A 20,316-nucleotide genomic window follows, 5' to 3' on the forward strand; every position below is an offset into this window, starting at 1 on the left:
ATGGCGCGGCTCATATGTCGTACTTAGACAGTTCAGTGAGAAAATGTATGACACACGATTTCGCTTTACAAATATGAATGTTAGGAACCAGTCTAACATTATAGTTCATAAACGAAATATGATCATTGCAACGTAAAGGTTGTTTATTAATCTCTATAGGAAATAAATTCCGAAATTGCAAAAGGGATCAAAGTCTGGTCTATGATGATGAATTGAATTCTTCTCTCTCCGGGATACTTCAGTTACAAAGCTTCTCTCAGCATAACAAATTTTCTAGACCCCAGATGTTTTATGTTCCCCCTAATTGGTTGTATAATGAACAAAACATTGCAACACAAAAACTTTCAATATAATTTCTATGCAGTATAATTGGATGGCATTTTAAAGATGAGCAAGTGTACAATATTTACTGTTTGATCCAACTTTTACGTAACAAGCATTTTTTCCTTGATTTCTATTGACAGTGCATTTCATATGATATTTATATAATTCAGAACCTTAAGAGTATTGTAGAAACGTTTAAAGTTGTCAGTAAAGCTCTCTTACTATTGAACTTAACGTCTATAAACGATTTTAGAAGGCTATTTCCAATTGTATATTTTTCAACTGTTTCATTCGCTGTTTTCATTCCAATTTTGAGTGTATTTCTTGATGGATTGTAATAAAACTGTAAACGTTCGAAAAAAATATACAGAATTTCAAAATTGTCAATGGACAAGAATTAAAAACAACGAAAATGGAATCAACCCTGTTAAGGATATCTTAAAAAATCAAATCGACCCTACTACCATCCGTAGAGACCTTTAGAATGCTAATATATAATTTATATAGTATGTGCAATCTGTATCTGCAAATACTATCCCAACTCACTGAACAAGTCGTTTCAGATCTGGTTGAGAGATACAATACGTTCTATTTATATATTTTTTATATCTGAAGATGGATACTGCATGAGGACCTCTTAAATAGCTATTCTTTTGTTAAAATCTATAAAATTGCAGACGAATCTTATATGAAAATGGATATCAATAAAGTAAACCTTTGAGTGCACCGAAATTAAACGAAACATAATGTTTATGGGTTGGAAAATAAAACTTATTTTTATCATGATGAATCTCAAATTTTGTCCGTGAAATACGAGATATGATAATAATCATTTTTGTTATAAAATATAATAATACATTTTAAGAAAAAATCAAGTAATAATCTAAAGACAAAGTTGGCGGCAAAAGCAACAATTTTGCTGGAAGTTGAATGTTTAAACTGATATCTGACTGAAAGGTTTCTGTTATTTAATATCACTGCTACAGCAGAATAGATAACTAAAGAATGCAAGAGTTTCTGTTGCCACCAATGCGTTTGTCTGTTCAAGAAGTACTTTCGACTCTGTAACTTTTTTGTAATTGTAATGAGCCTAAAATCATCTTGAAAAGCTGTTATAAACGTTTTGTACATATGTGAATGTATGAGGGTGTTAATTAAGCTAAAAGTTCAGATGGTTTTAATTAGTTGCTTTGATTTGTACTTCAATAGAGTGAAATATTTCATTTCAATCTATCTCGCGTAGATTTACAATTTCCTTTGATTTAAATCCAACTGATGCTATACTGTTAATTTCTGCAGCTACTATATGTGGCAAGACAAAGCTTAACCGAACTTACAATGTCTTAAAAGCAGCTGTGCGGTATCGAACTACTAAACAGGTAATCATTCAGCACTTCCGGGATAATCAGGTAATAGTGGAAAGAAAGAAACTTTATTTTTTTATGGTAAAGCAGTGTTTTCGCGTTTTATAACAGCCAGTAGCTTTTTTTCGTTGTGAATCTATACCTAATATTTTTGTAGTCTTTTCAGTAAGTTATTTTGCATTTTATTACAAGTAAATAAACCTCATTTAACCTGTATTCATTGTGATAATTAAGCTGTCAATTATGTTCCACAAAGTGTTGACATGTCGGACAAAAATACAAATTAGAACATACATGACACCTATATTTCTTATTTTTATTTCTTATGAGTTAATTAAAAGGTCATTTGTGAATATAAGGTTAGTAATTCTGTTTTTTAAGGTGTGTCTTGGATTGTGTGACATCCATCAGAAATGTACTTATTAAACATTGGACTGAAAGCAAATTTATCTACTATATTCCTACCCATAAGACATTATGCGTCGCGGAAACGTTTTACATATCGTTAAGCAAAGACAATGCTTTCTCTTTTAGTCAGAAAAAATAATAATTGACGAAATAATATAATCGAAATAAATACAAAACACGATCCCTCAGAAGTATAAAACACAACTCCTTAACAGAAACGCAAGCTGTGTCTGGCTGTGTCAGAAATTATTACAACATATCTCAGACACAAGCAATCAGTAAGAATTTTAAATCTGTAGTTGTGATATCTTAATACACATGTAAAGTTTAGCGTATATATGTGTTCTTTGGGCGGAAAATGTTTAACAAGTTTACGTAACTTCATATGTCTATGATCTGTATAGTATCAAGTTACTTTTATAAAAAAAACTTGGTAACATGTAATCATGAGTCAGGGTACAAAATAATTACAAACTTAGTTCAGAACAAAATGTTTGAAACAAGAAGCTTACATCAATTGTGATGAAAAACGAAACATACAGTATGAATAAGCAAAAAGCTAATAGTTATATGAAGTTTTAGCGACGTAAATGTTTAAAATCCACCCTGTGCTTTGTTTAAATAAATAAAATGATAAATATAAATACAAAGTTTGCGCATTCAGATAATATTAGAGGATTTAAAAACATGAATGAGTGCTGACTGGCTTTAAAGAAAATGTCGATCCAGCTGCCGTAAATACGATGGACATTCCTGAGTTAATAAGAAGTATTTGAACCTTATCTGAAATGGTAAAACAATCTTATTTACCGTAATAATTAAATGTTTTTGTAACTCAACAACACTGACAAAACTGACATGCAGTTGAACTATACCTTTGCCGTTTCAAAGCAGCAACGTTTTAACTTAAGTCAACGCTTACCCACTGTGTATGTTAAGCGAAATGATAGGAGGTTATTTATAAACTAAATTTAAAAGAGAAAGTAACTTTACTTTTTTTCTAGATATGATTACATTGTACAAACAGAACGTTCGTATATGAACGAAGGCATCAAAAGTACGCCAGGTGGTGAAAATACTTTATTATGGTCATAAAAAAGCTGGTAATTTGTTTTATATAACATTTACTTTTTACTATTGTCATAACTTCAAATTATGCATGAAGAACGTTGCAAAGGGAACGGCATGTTTGAACATAATTTTATTTCACAAATTTACATATCGAAAAGTGTTAGCAACATGGCCGGAAATACAGAGTTTGTTGGAAAATGGTTAGAAGAAGAAAAAGCAGATTTTGATACATTTGCGGAAGCTCTCGGTTAGTTTCAATTATTTAATTATCTAGAGATTCTTTGTATACTGTAATTTATTAGACATATTTTGTAAGACATATTGATATATTATTGTGTTCTGTTTGGGTCATCACCTCATGTTAAAACTCTTGCTGAAAATGCGGAATGAAAAGTTTAAACTAGGATGGTGAAAAGTTGATAAAACGAAACAAGTAAACCACGATGTCGACAGTATGATGATGAATTTAGTTTTCATATTTCAGCATTTTAGTTTCGTTATAACGGCTGTTCAACATAGTAGCGTCTTAATGTCGTTGATTTGAGCGTTTTAAATGCAGCCATGACCCTAACGGGATACCGTAAAAATTATACTAAGAAAATTTTAATAACCAACGCACTTGGCAAAGGCTAACAGGTAAACTAAAGGTCTCTAATATGTAGATTTTCTCAAGCAGTTGTTTCTCTTTTTGTGCAGATATTCTCATGAAATTTACAGGCAAACAGGCGAAAAACCCCACTACTGCCATAAATTTAAGCCACATAAATTGACACGTATTTACTGCTGGTGAATATATAGATCATAGTTGAATGCTCAAAATTTCCAGCTTACTTCTAATCGCATCAACTTTTAATAGTTCTATAAAAATTAACAATTTATGTTTCTGAAGTGGCAAATATCAAGACGTCATAATAGAGAGGATTTGTTGAGTAGAGGATTTTCCGACTGGTTTTGTTTGGTTTTGTTAAGGATTTTGCGATTTTCTGACTGGTTTTAAGAACTTTCTTTCTGGTTTATTAAGGGTTTCTGGCTGTTATTGAGGATTTTCTGACTGGTTTTGTTGTGAATTTTCTGACTGGTTTTGTTGGGATTTTCTGACTGGTTTTGTTGAACATGTTGAGGATCTTAAGTCATACAAAAATCTACAGAAGATCTGGTCACGTCATCATAAATTCATTAGATGCATTTCTGTTTATTGCGTTGCACATGTTTCTGATGCATAATGCTAGTGTAGCAAAACGTTTGTGTATAGGTATGTGGTGTCTTTACAAGGTGCAATGAACACATATTACAAACGATGTACTCTGAAGAGGTATTTACTAAAAAGCGAATGCACCTGGATGAATTTAGCGGTTTCAGCTTATTTGTTGTGGTTAGAACAATGAAAATATGTAACATTGGACCTACTCTTATGAAACACAATTTATGCAGTCTAGTGTCAATAGAGCACTAATTTATGATAATAAAGGGTACATCTTATTTTCATTTATCATTTTGTTAAGTTATAGAATGTGCATACGTATAATTATTAAAATAGTAATATATGGGAAAGAAACTATTTTCCCTACATTGATAGATTATTAATTTACACAATTCAAAGTCATTCACATAAAAAAATTGGTATAAATCCTGTGGTTTCTGTCTTAATGTATTATTATCAAGATACACGGAGAGAGAGTGTCATGAATAATTATTATTTATTGCATGAAGGTATATTACTGGTTTTGTTTTGATAATTTTATTTTACCGTATATGAATGCCAGAAATAGTCAAAACGTTATTCAGTTACATACTTCCTAAAGTCACTCTATAATAAAATAACGTTTTCTTTTTCGCAGATAAGCAGTTATTTACAGACTTGTCTGCACATTTATGAATATCGTACTGTAATTATATAATTGTTCATTGCTTTCCAGTAACACGAAAACAGACAAGCATTCGTCAATACAGTTGATAGAAAATTTAAATTGTACAAATATATATACATGTATACAACGCATCGGCAAAATAGATGAAGTTTATTGTAAAGTCATCGTATCAAATCACGCACTGATGTAATGGAGACATTTAATATATAAGAATTCGTAGCTGTTTAAAATGATGTTACGATACATTTTACAACCACATAAAATGTTTACTGCTCATGTCATAGTCAAAAACTTTGATCTAAATAAAGATGATTATATTTTGGCTGTGTGAAAGTGTCAACATAATGAAATATTCACTCTTTATTCAAAATTGAAATTATTATACTGGAAATGTACAACCTTTCATTAATTTATAACAAAATATAAAACAATAATTATCATTTGCTTGACTGTCGCAAATAACACTTGGTATTTAATGATTATACACATGCACATTGTGTATCTTAACAAAATATGATTTAAGAAAATAGTTTGTACTCTTTGTTATCATAAATTACTACTTTACTGACACTTAATTGCATAAATTATTTCATTGTTCTAACCACCACAAAGAAAACAGCTAACATAATAATAGCTTCGGGTGCATTCACTTTTAATTAATACATCGGCGGTAAGATTATTCATTGCAACTTCTAAAGACACCTACCGCATGTTTGCATCAGAAACATGTGCAACGCTATAAACATAAATGCTATAGATAATGCTACATCAACAGTAAATCTATTCCTAGCATGCACTACAGAAAAGTTTATTTAATAATGGTTAAATATTTCAAGATGAATGCGCCTAAGCCAACGCCTAGAAATAAAAGGAAACGTATTTGCATTATTGCAGTGGTTTCTCGTTGTGGATTACCTGTAAAATCTAACAAGTGAACTACAAATCTAGATTTCAGAAGAATTATTTTTAATTGGTTTTGTATAAGCCGTATTCTAAATGCTGATGCTTTAGACACAAGAATAAGAATAAATCTCCATTAAAACGCATCAGATCTTTATTGAAACTGAGATTGAAATCGTAACGCTATCTTAATCTTGATCCCTCGGATGCTTATTGGAAATATGTAAAACATCTTACTCCTATATAAATTTTGACGCCTCATACGCTCATTTATATTAAAAATGAAATATTTTATCTGTCCATCCACGGACCCGTATAAAATTTCATCCCCTGTAATATCTGTAAAAGCTTTGTTTGTCTCCATTGGCCAGATTCAAGTCGTAATCAAACACGATTTTGAATAGGGTATAGATCATTGTTTTCTGGAGATTGTAAAAGCCATCTGTGACAGCAGCATAGTAGCACAAATGCTTTTTTTACAATGGTTCCGGTAATAATTGAATGCAGAAATATTTGATTATAATTTTATATAATTAGAAATAATTCATTTACATACCATTTACCACAAGCAGGTTTTTTATTTCTCTGTACGTATGGAGTAAACACTCTATCGAGAAAGTAAGTGAACACAGAATAATACCTAACAATTACTATTTAGGCTGGATACAGTCACTATACTCCATCCATATCGATAACAAAAAAAATGTAAAATATAGACAGTTTTGTCATAGTATAAACCATTTTTTAGCATCATCTTGTACATACATAATAAACTACCGGTATCAATATATGAGAGATCGTAAACTAATTCATAACATATCAAATCAGTAAATGTTTGGTTTCATTTCTGTAATTGGTCGGCTAATATTTTAACAGTGTTATAAACGGTTATGAATATATCGCCGGCCGATGATATCTGACAGCAGCATGCAGACCTATATTTTCCATGTTATATAAGTGGTGTAGGAACGAATGGAATGTAGTGATGTTTATAACTTGTTTCGTATAATTAGAAATAATGGCTTTTTACGACCCACTTATTACAGGCAGACACAAAAGAAAACTTCTGCATTCGTGTAAAATATCGATATGAATAAATTAAACGTTTAATGATAAATTAAATTTGTTTTAATATAGTTCATGTATCCGTTCCAGATAATGTGTTCCAAGTAGAAACAAATGCCGGAAACAAGTCTTGCTTGCAATAGTGCATTTTCAAATGTCCTGGAAAACTATTAACATTCTAGACAATCTTCGTTTATCATTACGGGTATTACTTACTTATTGAAGTTATAACTATGTACAATGGAGAGTAATTCTGAACTTAATGAACTTGAAATAGCTGAAGGTAGGTGCTGCACTACACATGTACGAATAGCGTTTCGCGTTAACATTTCAAATTTCTGAAAACTAGGTAAGACTGAAATAAAACTCAAAACCAATATCAACTGCATGCGTCTGGAATTCATGTTATGTAGGAATGCTGTGTGGTAAGACACTGAATGATCGATTCATCTCTTAAAAAGTGCCAAAAGTGTGTAATAAATGCGCATTAAAATTGCTTCAGTGGATTGTTTTGAAAATAATATAGGAATAGCAAGTTACTTTTAAAAGCTATAAGTTAAAATCTGTTAGCAGATTATTTTTGTAAAATTTCGATGGCATATTTTATGCAAAAAAAAATGAAAGGTGTATTTATTTTCCATAGATTAGTCCAGTTGTAAAACCATATCTACACAAGTCAATTTTGATATGCGAACATTTCTGTAAACACTGGTTTTAAATTAGACAGAAGGTACCCAAATGAACATTTGAATTGAATGTGACAATAGACAATTCCATTTGACGTTTAAATGTTAATTAATATTATACTGCATTAAACAGAATATATGTATGACAATGCTGCCATTGTTAAGTTCTGATAAATAAAAACATGATTTGATACGTAGCAAACTTTGTGAAAAGTTAAAGGTACGTTCCCCTTTGGTACTACGAATAGGAAGAAAGGTCGTCAGTAACATTTTGAAATTAGAAATGAATTATTCCAAAACATATTGACAACTCTTGGTGTGAGCAAATGGAACATGACATCTCGTGATTAACTGTTGATGGTAATCAATTCATTGCGGTAAAACAAATTATAGGGAAAGCAAGAAGATCAAAGTTGTATATCTAACCAACCATGTAAAGACTTAATTTAGCGTTATATAAACATTGTGTGAGGAAATGATTGATGAATAGTATCAGTTGTCTCTCTGGAAAATCAATCAGATATTTTGTTTTCAAATATACATTCAGAAGAAGAAGGCATATCGGACAAACTAATCCATGAAACGTTTTATCGTGTGAAGTCCTGTTTGATAACTATCAAAGCATTACGTACTTTAAAGTTCCAGCGATTTAACATATTTTGTATCTCGAAAACTTTATCGGACAATTATTGCGGAAGTTTTCTCTTCTTCAAAAATGAAAGATAAAGAAAGATGCACGTAGATACAGAGCCCATAAAATGTGTTTGATTGATGATAGTATATCCGTTGTTTTCTGATGGTATTCAATCAAGAACGTGTAAACATATACGGTCAAGAGCTATGTCAAACGTTTTGAAATTGCAAAACTACTTTTATGTGTTAGTTATTGTCAATAATTAAAATTAAGACATATGTAAATTGACTTTTAGTTTTCAGTATTTTATTATTATACCATTTAATTCGGCAGTAAAATTGTAGAACATTTACAAACTGTGATAGTCACGAAGTAAACCGAAACCAGTTTTATGCCTAAAATATCAAATTGTTTTATATTTATTTGGTAATTATCAAGGCCTTCACTTCGTTTATCATAAGATTTACGACGTTTCGAAATACAGTTGCACAGGAACTAAACCAGGTGGGATATAGCCCGATTGACTTGATAGTCAGTCTGATATTAAAAAAAAATAGGACGATGAATCCCAAACATTCCATGTTTGTATTTATTACATGATGGTAAAAAGCATGCTGAACTTATATATCGTTATAGTAATGAACTGGGCGTCATGAGGCTCTTTAGATTTTCGACGCACATTCGTCGGTATGCTACTTAAATAAGGAAGGAGATTGCAGACAAATGAGTAATGATTAAACCTATTGGAGACGATTACTGCATAATTATGTGTTTTTTTTCGCTGGGTTAAACGTTAGCAAACTATCACAATAGTCGAATTACGCGTAAACCATAAAGTTCCTAATTGAAAGTTATCAAAATCCAGCTTTCGCTAGGACACATTTTCGTGAAATTATCTTAACCGTGAAAGTAGCAAATTTTATCTTTTTGCGAACATGTCTGATTTAAGAATCTCTAAAATCTTCATTGGAATGTATGCATAGATATTTTAAAAAACTGTACTATAAACGCTTTAACTATAGTAATGTAGATGCAAACTGAATTATCCGATGTAGATGGTATCTTCTGAAAAATATAATCTGCACAGATAATGCGTAATACGTATAAAAATACACAATTAATGGCTTATGCTGAGGTATCGTCTCGGGTCATTAATTATCTATCTTCTTTTGCAGCCCCGAGAATGAAGCACTTTCAGTCAATCAGATAAGCTCGTTTCAGTATAGTATACCATATTTTTGTTTTCAGGTCTACCTGCAGAAAAGAAAGAATTCTTTAAGCAAGCCCGGACAGAGATTACTTACAGTCAAAATGGCGACGAATGGGAGATCACAGTAGGCATGGCAGGTGTCCCAGACAAAAGAACATTCAAGTTAAAACTAGGAGAAGAGTATGAATCTGCGTCTTTAGATGGTTCTCCCCTCAAGGTTGTTTATTTAAAAACTGAATTTGTTAATTGATTGACAAATGAATAGAATATAGAGTTTTTAAAATACAACAACCACAGTTAGTTTAGTTTATTGTTTTAGCTCAATTGTGATGAAGGCTTCAAGCTTATTGGAACCGCTCTCGAGTCCACTTCCCGGAAAAACCTGTACTGGTGTCATATGAGAAGTCATGGCTGTGACCCCAGTTGGGTTCGAACCCACGACCCCTGGATTGAGCGGCTGACACCTTATCCACTAGACAACCGCTCCCCTCCGCACCACAGTTAGGAATATTTATATATTATAAACGTTATTTTAGACAAAATGAGATAACACAATATCTCAAGGATAATACAAAGTTTAGAATCAAACAATCCTTATTATTCTTGATAAAATATCATTCTACATTAACATTGCATTTTACATAATTGATTTGTCATTGATTTATTTGTATATAAAAGTTAATTAGGTAAGGAACAATGATACAGATATCAAATTCTTTACATTAGGTAAGGAACAATGATACAAATTGTCAAATTCTTTCAAATTCATTGATTTGTCTTTGATTTATGCGGATGTCAAGCGGTGTTGTTCAAAACTGGTAAATTTGCATGGCTAATTAAAAAGTACTTATATATATTTTTGACATTTGCACATACTTTAGCATGTTTAGATTGTTTTATTATAATTATATTTTCATTCAGAGTGTGATGACGGCTGATGGTGGGAAATTTGTAGAAAAACATATAGATAAAAGTATGAACGATATGGAAATGAATATCACCAGACATATAGAAGGAGATAAAATGGTCGTGGTAGGTATAGGGGATACACTTATTGTTATAACGGTCAGAATGATGATTAGTGATTGTTTTCGCGTTGCTTGTAACAGATATAGGCATGTAATGATATAACGTCATAGAGGGTATGAGTCGAGGTAAAACACTTCTTTTCTTTCTTTTTGTTCATGTATTAATGGTAATCTCTCTAAATAAAAGGTATGTGTGTTTACATATTACAGTCTAATATTTCTCAAATATTTAGTATGTGGATGTCTAGGTGAATAAATATCTACAATTAGCAGACATGTAATATTACATCGAAGAATAGTGCTGTAGTCCGTGATGATAACGCTCTAATTTTTGAAGTACCATGTCGTTCTTGAGCGTAATAAAGATTTTGTCACCTTCACGTAGAAACAAGGTCGTCATTTGCCGTCACTGTGTAAACAGTTCTTTGCCTAGTATTTGTCATGTCACTATAACAATGCCATGAATATAGATCTTGCTGATGATAAATTTAAGCAAAACTTAGGGAAACAAACGTGGTTATCCATACGGCATAATACTAAATGGCACAGTTTGAAACAAGGTATTTTGCAATAAAATGCCTTTGAATCACTTACCCCTCACCGATGTGGGTTCGAGCCTCACTCGGGGCGTTGTATTTTTCATGTGAGGAAGCCATCCAATTGGCTTACGGAAGGTCGGTGGTTCTACCCAGGTACCCGCTCGTGATGAAATAGTGCACGTAGGGACACCTGGGGTCTTTCTTCACCATTAAAGCTGGGATGCCGCCATAATAACCTGTAATTGTGTCGGTGCGTTTTTAAGCCCAACAAAAACAAAATGAATGGATTAAACCGAAATTTCAACCCTTGCAACGTTTATTTATACGACCATAAGTCGTCGACCATATTTGCAAATATGTGATGAAATAAACTAAAACAATAATTTCTTATTAATTATAATATGAGTATTTTGCTAATGCTCGGATTCTCTGTTTAGTCGCTGCCGAACATTGACGTTTCAAGTGAAAGCCGTTCTCTTGGAATTAACGATATAACGAGGGAGATAACTAAATGGTAAAGTGAGTCCTGATCCATTGTAACCTCGCTCCTACTGATGCATGGTATACGTATCATCACTTATTCTAACTTTGACTGACTCATTGAAACTTGTTATATTGCAGGTGACGAAAGTAGGGTCTTTGGAAATGCAGTCAAAATATGGAAAAATATGAGTGTAGCTCCAAGTAATCCCTAAGTGACATGAAACGCATTGTGGCTTTTAGAATTTGTGCTTGGATAAAATGACGTGAACATTTAAGTGTATTACTGTGTAATATCTCCGGTCGTGTCTGCTTCAGTATTCGAATATTGTATGGAAGGACAGTTAGGTTCTGTAATATTCAGACCTATAGGTGTTCCGCTTTTTATGTTGTTATGGTTCATATTTATTTCTCATCTCTATACTTTCTTATGATCGGACCATTTGACATAAATATCAGTGTAAACATGCATTTTTATCAAATTACCATTATTTATTATGTAATATTTCGTTTATCAATAATAAATGTCTGCAACAGACTAAATATATTGTCTCTTTAATGTACCAAACTCAATAATATTTGACGGTATTTTCTTGTTCATATTCTTTATATGGAGGACCCAGATTTAAAGATAAAGAACGTATTTCGTCCCTGTAAATTCATAAAAGTGAAGAAAATACGTAGTTATCTGACAAGCAAATGGACTAATTTCTTTATCTTGCATTACCCTCTAAATCCAAAATTGGCACACATACGTCTTAATGGGTCACTGATATTGGCAGCCGGTGTCGACTTTAACTTAACAAATATAAATATATACAAACAAAAATTAAGAAAATACTGCTTATACATGTACTTATAATCTCAACCGAGTCAAACTGAAGTTTCACATAAGTTGTATACTTATGTCCTATAAAGTTAGCTTGACGCATGGAACTTCAGCCGGTGTAAAAGCAGAAGCAAATATTTAGAAACGAAGATTTATGTCAATTATATCCAGGGTTGGGGATTCTTGCATTTCAGTGTACCTTTCACGTGTACTGTTCGTATCTTACACTTTCTTCTTTAGATATGTCATATGAATAAGAAGCAATTCTTTCTTCAGGCAACATGAAGTTAAACACTCGGGGGTGTCCAATTCATGCAGATATGATTATCTTTCATAAATTGGATGAATGAACATAAGCTGCACAATTTATGTATTCTCCAGGAAAAAATAAATACACCTCCCGTGTGTACCAATTGTCTAAGATCGCTTTCAATTGAGATGTAGGTCAGGGAAGTCACAATGAAAGAATGAACAAAACTTTCTTGTGGATATGTCTGCCAAATGAGTGTGAAGACCACGAAATTAGTAGTTCTTGAAGATACAATTTCTTTTGCAAAGTATTCAGCAGACACCATTTTGATATAAGAAACTGTACTCAAGACATAAAACACTTCAATATTAAGTGTGACCGCTATTTGTTAATACGTTTGACCTATTAAAACACGAACATGAAATTAATGCATGAAATTAATGCATGTAGTCCGTTAGGAAACATGTGGGAGTGCAACTTAGTTAGAAAGAAGAACTCGATTGTAGGACAAAACTGTATTTTTCCGCGGCATCATCCATATTCTGTCATGACCCGCTTTTGTAGATGAACTTGGACGTGAATTCGCATGTCTAGGGTACCATGAAAGACAATTTGTGACTCTTTACCAGAAACAATTATATTTTTGTTTCGTCCGTCTGTGTAGGCGCCACAGAATCTTGCCAGTGCATCTTTTTTTCAACTCCAATGTCGAGCCAAATATCATCAGTTGCCGAGAATTAAGCATAGGGTTGCAAATTACGTCTAGGTCAGAGTAATCTTCTTAACACAGGAACATGTCAGGAATTACAGAGAATAACGGGTTGGTGCCTGTAAACAAGATTTAAACCACAAAATAGTGGGTGTGTTAGAGATCTTTCCCTGGTTGGACCCTGCTGTGTTCCTTTTCCATGTATGTTTGTTTTTGTTATTTCGTTCTTTCATGTCTATGATTAATCGTGCCAATATAACCATGTAGCAGGCTGTGTCTGCGACTGCATTGTTTTTTCTAATACTAATCTGACAATTGTTTCTGGAAAGAAAGGAACGCAAAGGTATTTTCTAATTGCTCCATATTAATTAGAAATAATATATTTTGTATGCCATTTATCAAAAATAGTTCTCATCTACCTGTATGTGTTGATTTTGCGGTAACTTCAGTAAATCACCTGTCTAGACACTGGGTTAAAACTGTATCTACCTCTTTATATTCACTTTTGGTCTTTAAAACTAGAAATATCATATAATATGGACGTGTATTGCAGACACTTAATAAAATGTACGCTTTGTAAATGATTTTCGTTAATTTTAAATAGTTTATTTGACTAAATTTATTTTCTGAATTCAAAGGCTAGAAAAACACAAGATGGAAAGCCACATTTCGGAAACGAAGCCTTCCAAAACGGCATCTCACAGCACGCAGACATGCAAATGACCTGCACAAAGAAACTCAAAGCAAACGCAATAGAACAACACAAAAAATTAAGAAACACAGTTGGGTACTGACTTAGAACCATCACTGGGGAGCTTAAACTGGTTTATTGTCCACCTAATCCCATTCTTACCCCACCATGTTCCAATGTCACCGGACAGTGTAAGTGAAAGTTATCCCCGTCAGGTGATTTCCCAATAAACGCTATGGCAACATTACGCAAGTTATGTAAAACATAAAACTGCTCTTGTTAATTATTTAAAAAGCAACCAAAAATGCATGAACTCAACCCCATTGCAGAAGACAGAGTAATAAAGGAAACAACATAAATGAACCGATGAAACAGACCAGACCAGAAGAGCTCAGAACTACCTATCATACACTCCTCTGCCTGTGTTCCGTCAGACTCAGTCAAAGAGAAAAGTGTTGCGCCCAATTGCCTAAAGGTTAAAAGTAAACAATCATGTAGTACGTCTCAAAATAGTTTGGTCATAACATCTCTAATAAAACGTTTAACTTAACGATACACAATTGGAAAATGTCCATGACCCAAAATTTTCTATCACTCAAAATCGTATGAAGTTTGCAAACAACATCCCCATTAAACGGTACTTGATATACATTCTCGCAGGCGTGTCTTTAAATTATTATTAAATTTTAAAATCAAACCTAAAATCATTATAGAAAACAATATATAATCAGCAAAGTATTTACGTTATTCATAATAAAAGTAGTCCTGCCGAAGAAAGTTATTTGTAATATATTGATTAAGTTCATTGAATTCCTCAACATCACTTAGTCTACACGCCCTGGAAAACCGAATTAACTGAGAAATATGTATCCCATATGATGTTGCTAGGGGTACATCCCATCTCGTTGACCTTGACCTTTTAGGTACTAGGCCCTTAAAACAAGACATATGTACCTTAACATCACCGATCCTAATATGAGGTTCCAAACTGACTCTACTACTATTCTTCTTGGCTCCATTATATGCTTCCAAAAGATCTTCTACGTTAAACAGATTTTATTAACAATCACATCAGCAGTTTTTTAGTGCAGTGTGGCAGCTGTAAATATTCTCCATGGAAATTTACAACACTAAAATTTTAATCATCCCTTCCCTCTTTAGATGTGATACATTTTGGTATGTGCGTATAATAGTGTCATAATTAGTAAGAAATGGATAAAAAAAATGAAGCAGTAGTATCCGCACTGTTAGTTTTAATTAACTGGAATCCCTCCAATTATGTAAAAAATTAAGAAAATCACAACTAGGGCATTTCAATGATTGATTTGATAAAAGTACGAACACAGTATTGTTAAATGTTACTCCTTTTAGCAATATAACGATATATTAGACAGACAGAAATAAACTTCATCATTAAGAAAGTAACATTTACTTCTCCGGGGATCTTTTGTTTATCTTTCTATCATTAATATAAAATCTTCAGGCTCCAGATGTTTCATGTTCTCTAATTGATTGATAAATTACACATATTTGCTATATCTTTTTTCATAATTCATGGAAGAAGAAGAAGAAATGAAATTTGAATATTTCTTTTTTGAAAACAAACGAGCGGCATCTAGTCTATTAATTTTCCATGCAGATAATTTTGCATCCTTATTTTAAGGTACAAGTCATCGAAATTCTCATAGAAACGACCGCTATGTGACCTCAAATCGAGGGAATAAAAGATAGCTTGTTTTGTCTGGGAGGGGTTCAGTTCTCTTATATCACTATTTAGAAAACCTTCAGTTGGGTGATGAAGAAATTTTATATGAAATCTAATAAATTTCTATAAATGCCTTATTTATTACTTTAAAAGCTCGTCACACCTGTCTAAGAAATATGTTGCAGTACCCTTAATATGATATTACTGAGATCACACAAGATTATGTTACTAGTTTAGTGCAATTTCTAGCTTGTCCACTTTTGTTTTGACACAAGTGTTCAAGATACGGGTAATATCCTTTACATGATACCCTATTTGTTACACGTATATCTTTCAACCAAGGGGTCAGGGTTTCGAATCCCGGTCAAGGCACTGATAATTTCTGAACCCCCAATTAACGAAGAGGACAGTTATGGTTCTCTCCAGAAAGACGTCTTTTCTTGTATTGGTGCTACACACCAGTCACGGTAAGGATTCAATAGCTCGATTTACGAAGCCCACTTTAAACATGACAATGTTTGGACTGAAAATATAACTTTTGTAAACTGTACAAAGCTATTTCAAGAAACCCGTTTTAACTAGTTTCAAACTTAAGACAAGTGCTAACATTAGGTGAAGTCTAATCATGACTTGGGTTTAAAACTTATTATTACGAACGCATTTATTCATGTGAGAGGTTGATATATCATACTAGTACTTGTACAAAATCGAGTGAAACGTGTATGTTTTTACTTTTTATAATGTACACCATCCTTAAAAAAGAATAACAACCTACACGCACACGTACATGAACCCGTACCAGTGTGACATTAGATATGAAGATTTTTGTTTGTTTCACATATTAGATTTCAAAAATATGTTCACTTGTGAAAACAATAATTAAAATTTCCACTCATACCTGTGCCACAAGTGAAAATATTAAATCTGGTGTTCTTTCGATATTTTGAACTTACTCTGAAGCAAACAATTGTTTCTTCTCTATATGGTCTGGAGTAAATAACCCTTAAGATGTTATTATAAAAACGCATCTTAATATGGCATTAAGTGAATACTGTACCAGATGTTTCTCCTTGAAAAAACAATGGAACACTATCAATTTATGAGAAAGAAAGTATTCCCATGAATCTATTTATTTTTTTTTGCAATGAAACAAACATAAGCATTTTGTGTAAAAAATGGTGCATGCAAGAGGATTTATTGCAATTAACGCAACAGCTAGACTGCAACATTACAGGTTAATTTTATACTTTTGTTTGCTATCATTTGGTTATTCCGTCAATTAGTTAACTGAAGTTTGAAATATTCGAAATGCCCAATTGACAAATTTTAATATGCAGGAAATATATGTAATTTTTACTGTTTGAAATTATTAGTACTTTGTTTACGCATAAGAACAGAAAGCCACATCTGTCACCGTCTTGTAATTAACATTTGGCAAAACATATTCTTAAACAAACTGGCAGATTTGTCGTATTAAAGATCGTTGAAACAACTGGCAACATCTTGCGCATACAAAGAGGATTATTGATACAAAAGATACATTTTGAATATTTATAGCTGACAAAATCATTCAATCGGACACATGATACAAAAATATCCCACGGCCACATTTAAAATTTGCACCAGAAAGTGAAGGCGTAAGTGTGTGTTAAACCTTAAATACAAAACACAGTTCACTGACATTAACATATTTCAATCATAAATAAAAATATCTCCACAAATATTAATATTCCTCTATTTCATTTAAAACTTAATGTAATTCTACATGTCAATATTATTTCTAAAACTTTACATATTTTCATTTTGGAATTTTACTTGACCATGGCATCAACATTGCGAGGTTTATTTAATATTGAACTGTTGCTCGGTGTTCATTGTTTGAAATCGGTCGAACAAGAAGTCAAACACACGGCCCTTTGTTTCAACTGTCTAATTATTCTTAGTGTAAGATGATCTTTGGAACATAGAATTAAATCAAATTGTAACTGTGTAACTTTGTTGGAAACAAGCTACTTTTAAGCATAAATATATGTGGCGTTCCACGTGTTTATTCCATAACGTAACAGTTAGTTAACCACTGATGTTCCTCAAAAGTTTGTTATCAGCTGCAACTTTCTGTCGTTAAGTTAGTAATTCTCATGTAAATGAACAAAATTACAATTTGTAACACAAGGCATCACAAATTTTTGACAGGAGCTCTGTAATAAATAGGGATTTCGGGTCATTACTTTTTGTATCAACTTTGCTTCGAGTACATGTAAACGTGTTTTGCTGTATTTTCTCAATGCAAATGATTTTCCTTAGATGGATGTGGCTTTCAATCACCGTGCATGCTCAGTTACAAATAATGTATTGGCACATTATAATTTATGAGCATGATAGGATCATTCTACCATGACGAGGCATGCAAAAGTGTAATAATGTAACGCAGAACAAATTTAAATTGGAATTTGTCTGGAAAGAACATGTGAAATTTCTTAAGAAATTAAAGTGAACAGTTGCCTGATATGAAAAGTTATATCGAAATATTACTTTTCTTTGGTAAATGCATTGCCTGCCGATGTGAACATGATCGATGCCTACCATTGATGTTATCTTTAATTGCAAATTGCATATTACCTATTTTACTATATTAGCCGCGCCATGAGAAAACCAACATAGTGGCATCCGCGCAGTCTGGCCAGGATCCATGTTGTTCGCTTTCAAAGCCTATTACAAAGAAACTGTTAGCGAACAGCATGGATCCTCACCAGACTGCGCGGTCACTATGTTGGTTTTCTCCTGGCTTGTCGCAAAGCCACTATGTTGGTTTCCTCATGGCTGGTCGCAAAGCCACTATGTTGGTTTTCTCATGGATGGTCGTAAAAGTTACTATGTTGGTTTTCTCATGGCGCGGTTTCGTAAGTGGTACATGAACGAATGGAATGCAGCAATGTTTACAACTTGTTTTACATGATTAGAAATAATTGTCTTTTACCACCCAATTATTACAAGCAGTCGTAATACAGCTTTGTAAAGTGTTACCATTATTGTAATGAATGGAACAAAGAGTGGGGGAGAGAAAACAAAATCTACTTTTTCGCATGTAGACATATAGTGAAAGTTTATGATCTTTTCTCAAAACAATTCACTAAAAATGTCTTCATTTAAAACAAAAACTTTATTACGACAATTGAAAATTAAAACAGCCACACTACGATATTGCTAACATAGGCTATCACGTTCTGGATGCGTAAAATTAATTAAGAATTAACTTACATGGTCTACAACATGTATTAAGGTAAAGTTCACAAACTGTCGCATACACACACGACTGATAAACCATTATAACAATAAAGGTCATATCGCATCTTTTTAAAAAAAATAATATGATTTTTTCTTTTTAAATCAGGGATTCCATTACATGCGTTAATATTGTATTTCATTGTAAAATGGCGAATGTTACTTGTTCTAAACATATAACAAAATCAGAAACAATCAGGCTTACAGTTCCCTATAAAAAAGAGTTACTCTAATATCTTTAGACACTTGAATACCTCATAAGAATACTATATTTCTTCTTTCACAAAGTTGAACATAATTTCAAGATTCATAATAAATGCTTCATCTGCTAGAAATGTATTTAGTTTGTATCTATGAAGCGTGTTGCACGTTAACACTTCACTGTCTGAAAACTAGGTGAAAAACGAAATAAAAACTCTCCTCCAATATAAGATGCATACGTCTGCCATTCTGGTAACCTTGTTGCGGTAAGAAACTAAACGATCGATCCGTCTCTGCAGAAGTACGTAAAAGCACAATAAAGTGCGCAATAGAATGCGCAGTAAAGAAACGTAATTAAATTTGCTATTTCTATCTACTTCATTTCTAATTCAATTATTTACTGAGCTTAAATCATAGAGATTTAATTAAAAGATGGCAATCTATTTGTAAGAAATATGTTATTTGTTTCTTTATTAAAAAGATTCCTCAATTGAAGAAATCTAAAGATATGTCTAGTTTTAGTATCATACGTACTACACACAAATACTTTTTTCGAGATCGTATTCTTGATAGATATTGGTTCAAAAATGCCAATGTTACATGATTGTGACAATATAAAATGTCATCTCTTAGTGCAAGTGGACGTACACCAGATTTTGGTATAATAATTACGAGCACATGCATCTTTTGTAACAAAGATGACAGTCAAAATACTTTCTATCTTAACATGTGCAAATGCTTATAAACGTGTATATTTTGACCGATTTTTTTTTCTTTTAACCGGAATTATACCACTGGTTCTAAACACTGAATAATTACATGTATCCATTGTCGTAAACACAAATATATATCACTTTTTCTAAACACCGAAATATATCCCTGCTAGTTTAAAAACAAGAAATACCCAATTTCTATTAATATTTTCTACCGTGATATGAAATGTCTTCTTGTTTGTTTAAGAAATGATTTTATCGAGATAGCGGCTGATCTATTTTTTGTCACAATGCTCTCGAAGATTCTAATTATAGTTTTTAGTGAAAGTGCTATTTCTACGAAATCTTATTTGACAGCA

General features: G+C 32.4%; 1 protein-coding gene across 3 annotated transcripts in view; it reads left to right on the forward strand.

Moving 5' to 3' along the window:
* The window catches only part of LOC123555844 (fatty acid-binding protein, liver-like), a 62,507-nt gene extending 50,387 nt beyond the window's left edge, over positions 1 to 12,120 (forward strand). For all 3 annotated transcript variants that reach the window (XM_045346451.2, XM_045346443.2, XM_045346435.2), the window contains exons 2-4: positions 9,569 to 9,747; positions 10,452 to 10,562; positions 11,719 to 12,120. In XM_045346451.2, coding sequence (XP_045202386.1) covers positions 9,569 to 9,747; positions 10,452 to 10,562; positions 11,719 to 11,769 — 341 coding nt within the window. In that variant the 3' untranslated portion in view covers positions 11,770 to 12,120. The remainder of the gene's footprint in view (positions 1 to 9,568; positions 9,748 to 10,451; positions 10,563 to 11,718) is intronic.
* Positions 12,121 to 20,316: the final 8,196 nt, after the last annotated feature.

This window comes from Mercenaria mercenaria, chromosome 15 (genome assembly GCF_021730395.1).
Source record: "Mercenaria mercenaria strain notata chromosome 15, MADL_Memer_1, whole genome shotgun sequence".
Taxonomy (NCBI): domain Eukaryota; kingdom Metazoa; phylum Mollusca; class Bivalvia; order Venerida; family Veneridae; genus Mercenaria; species Mercenaria mercenaria.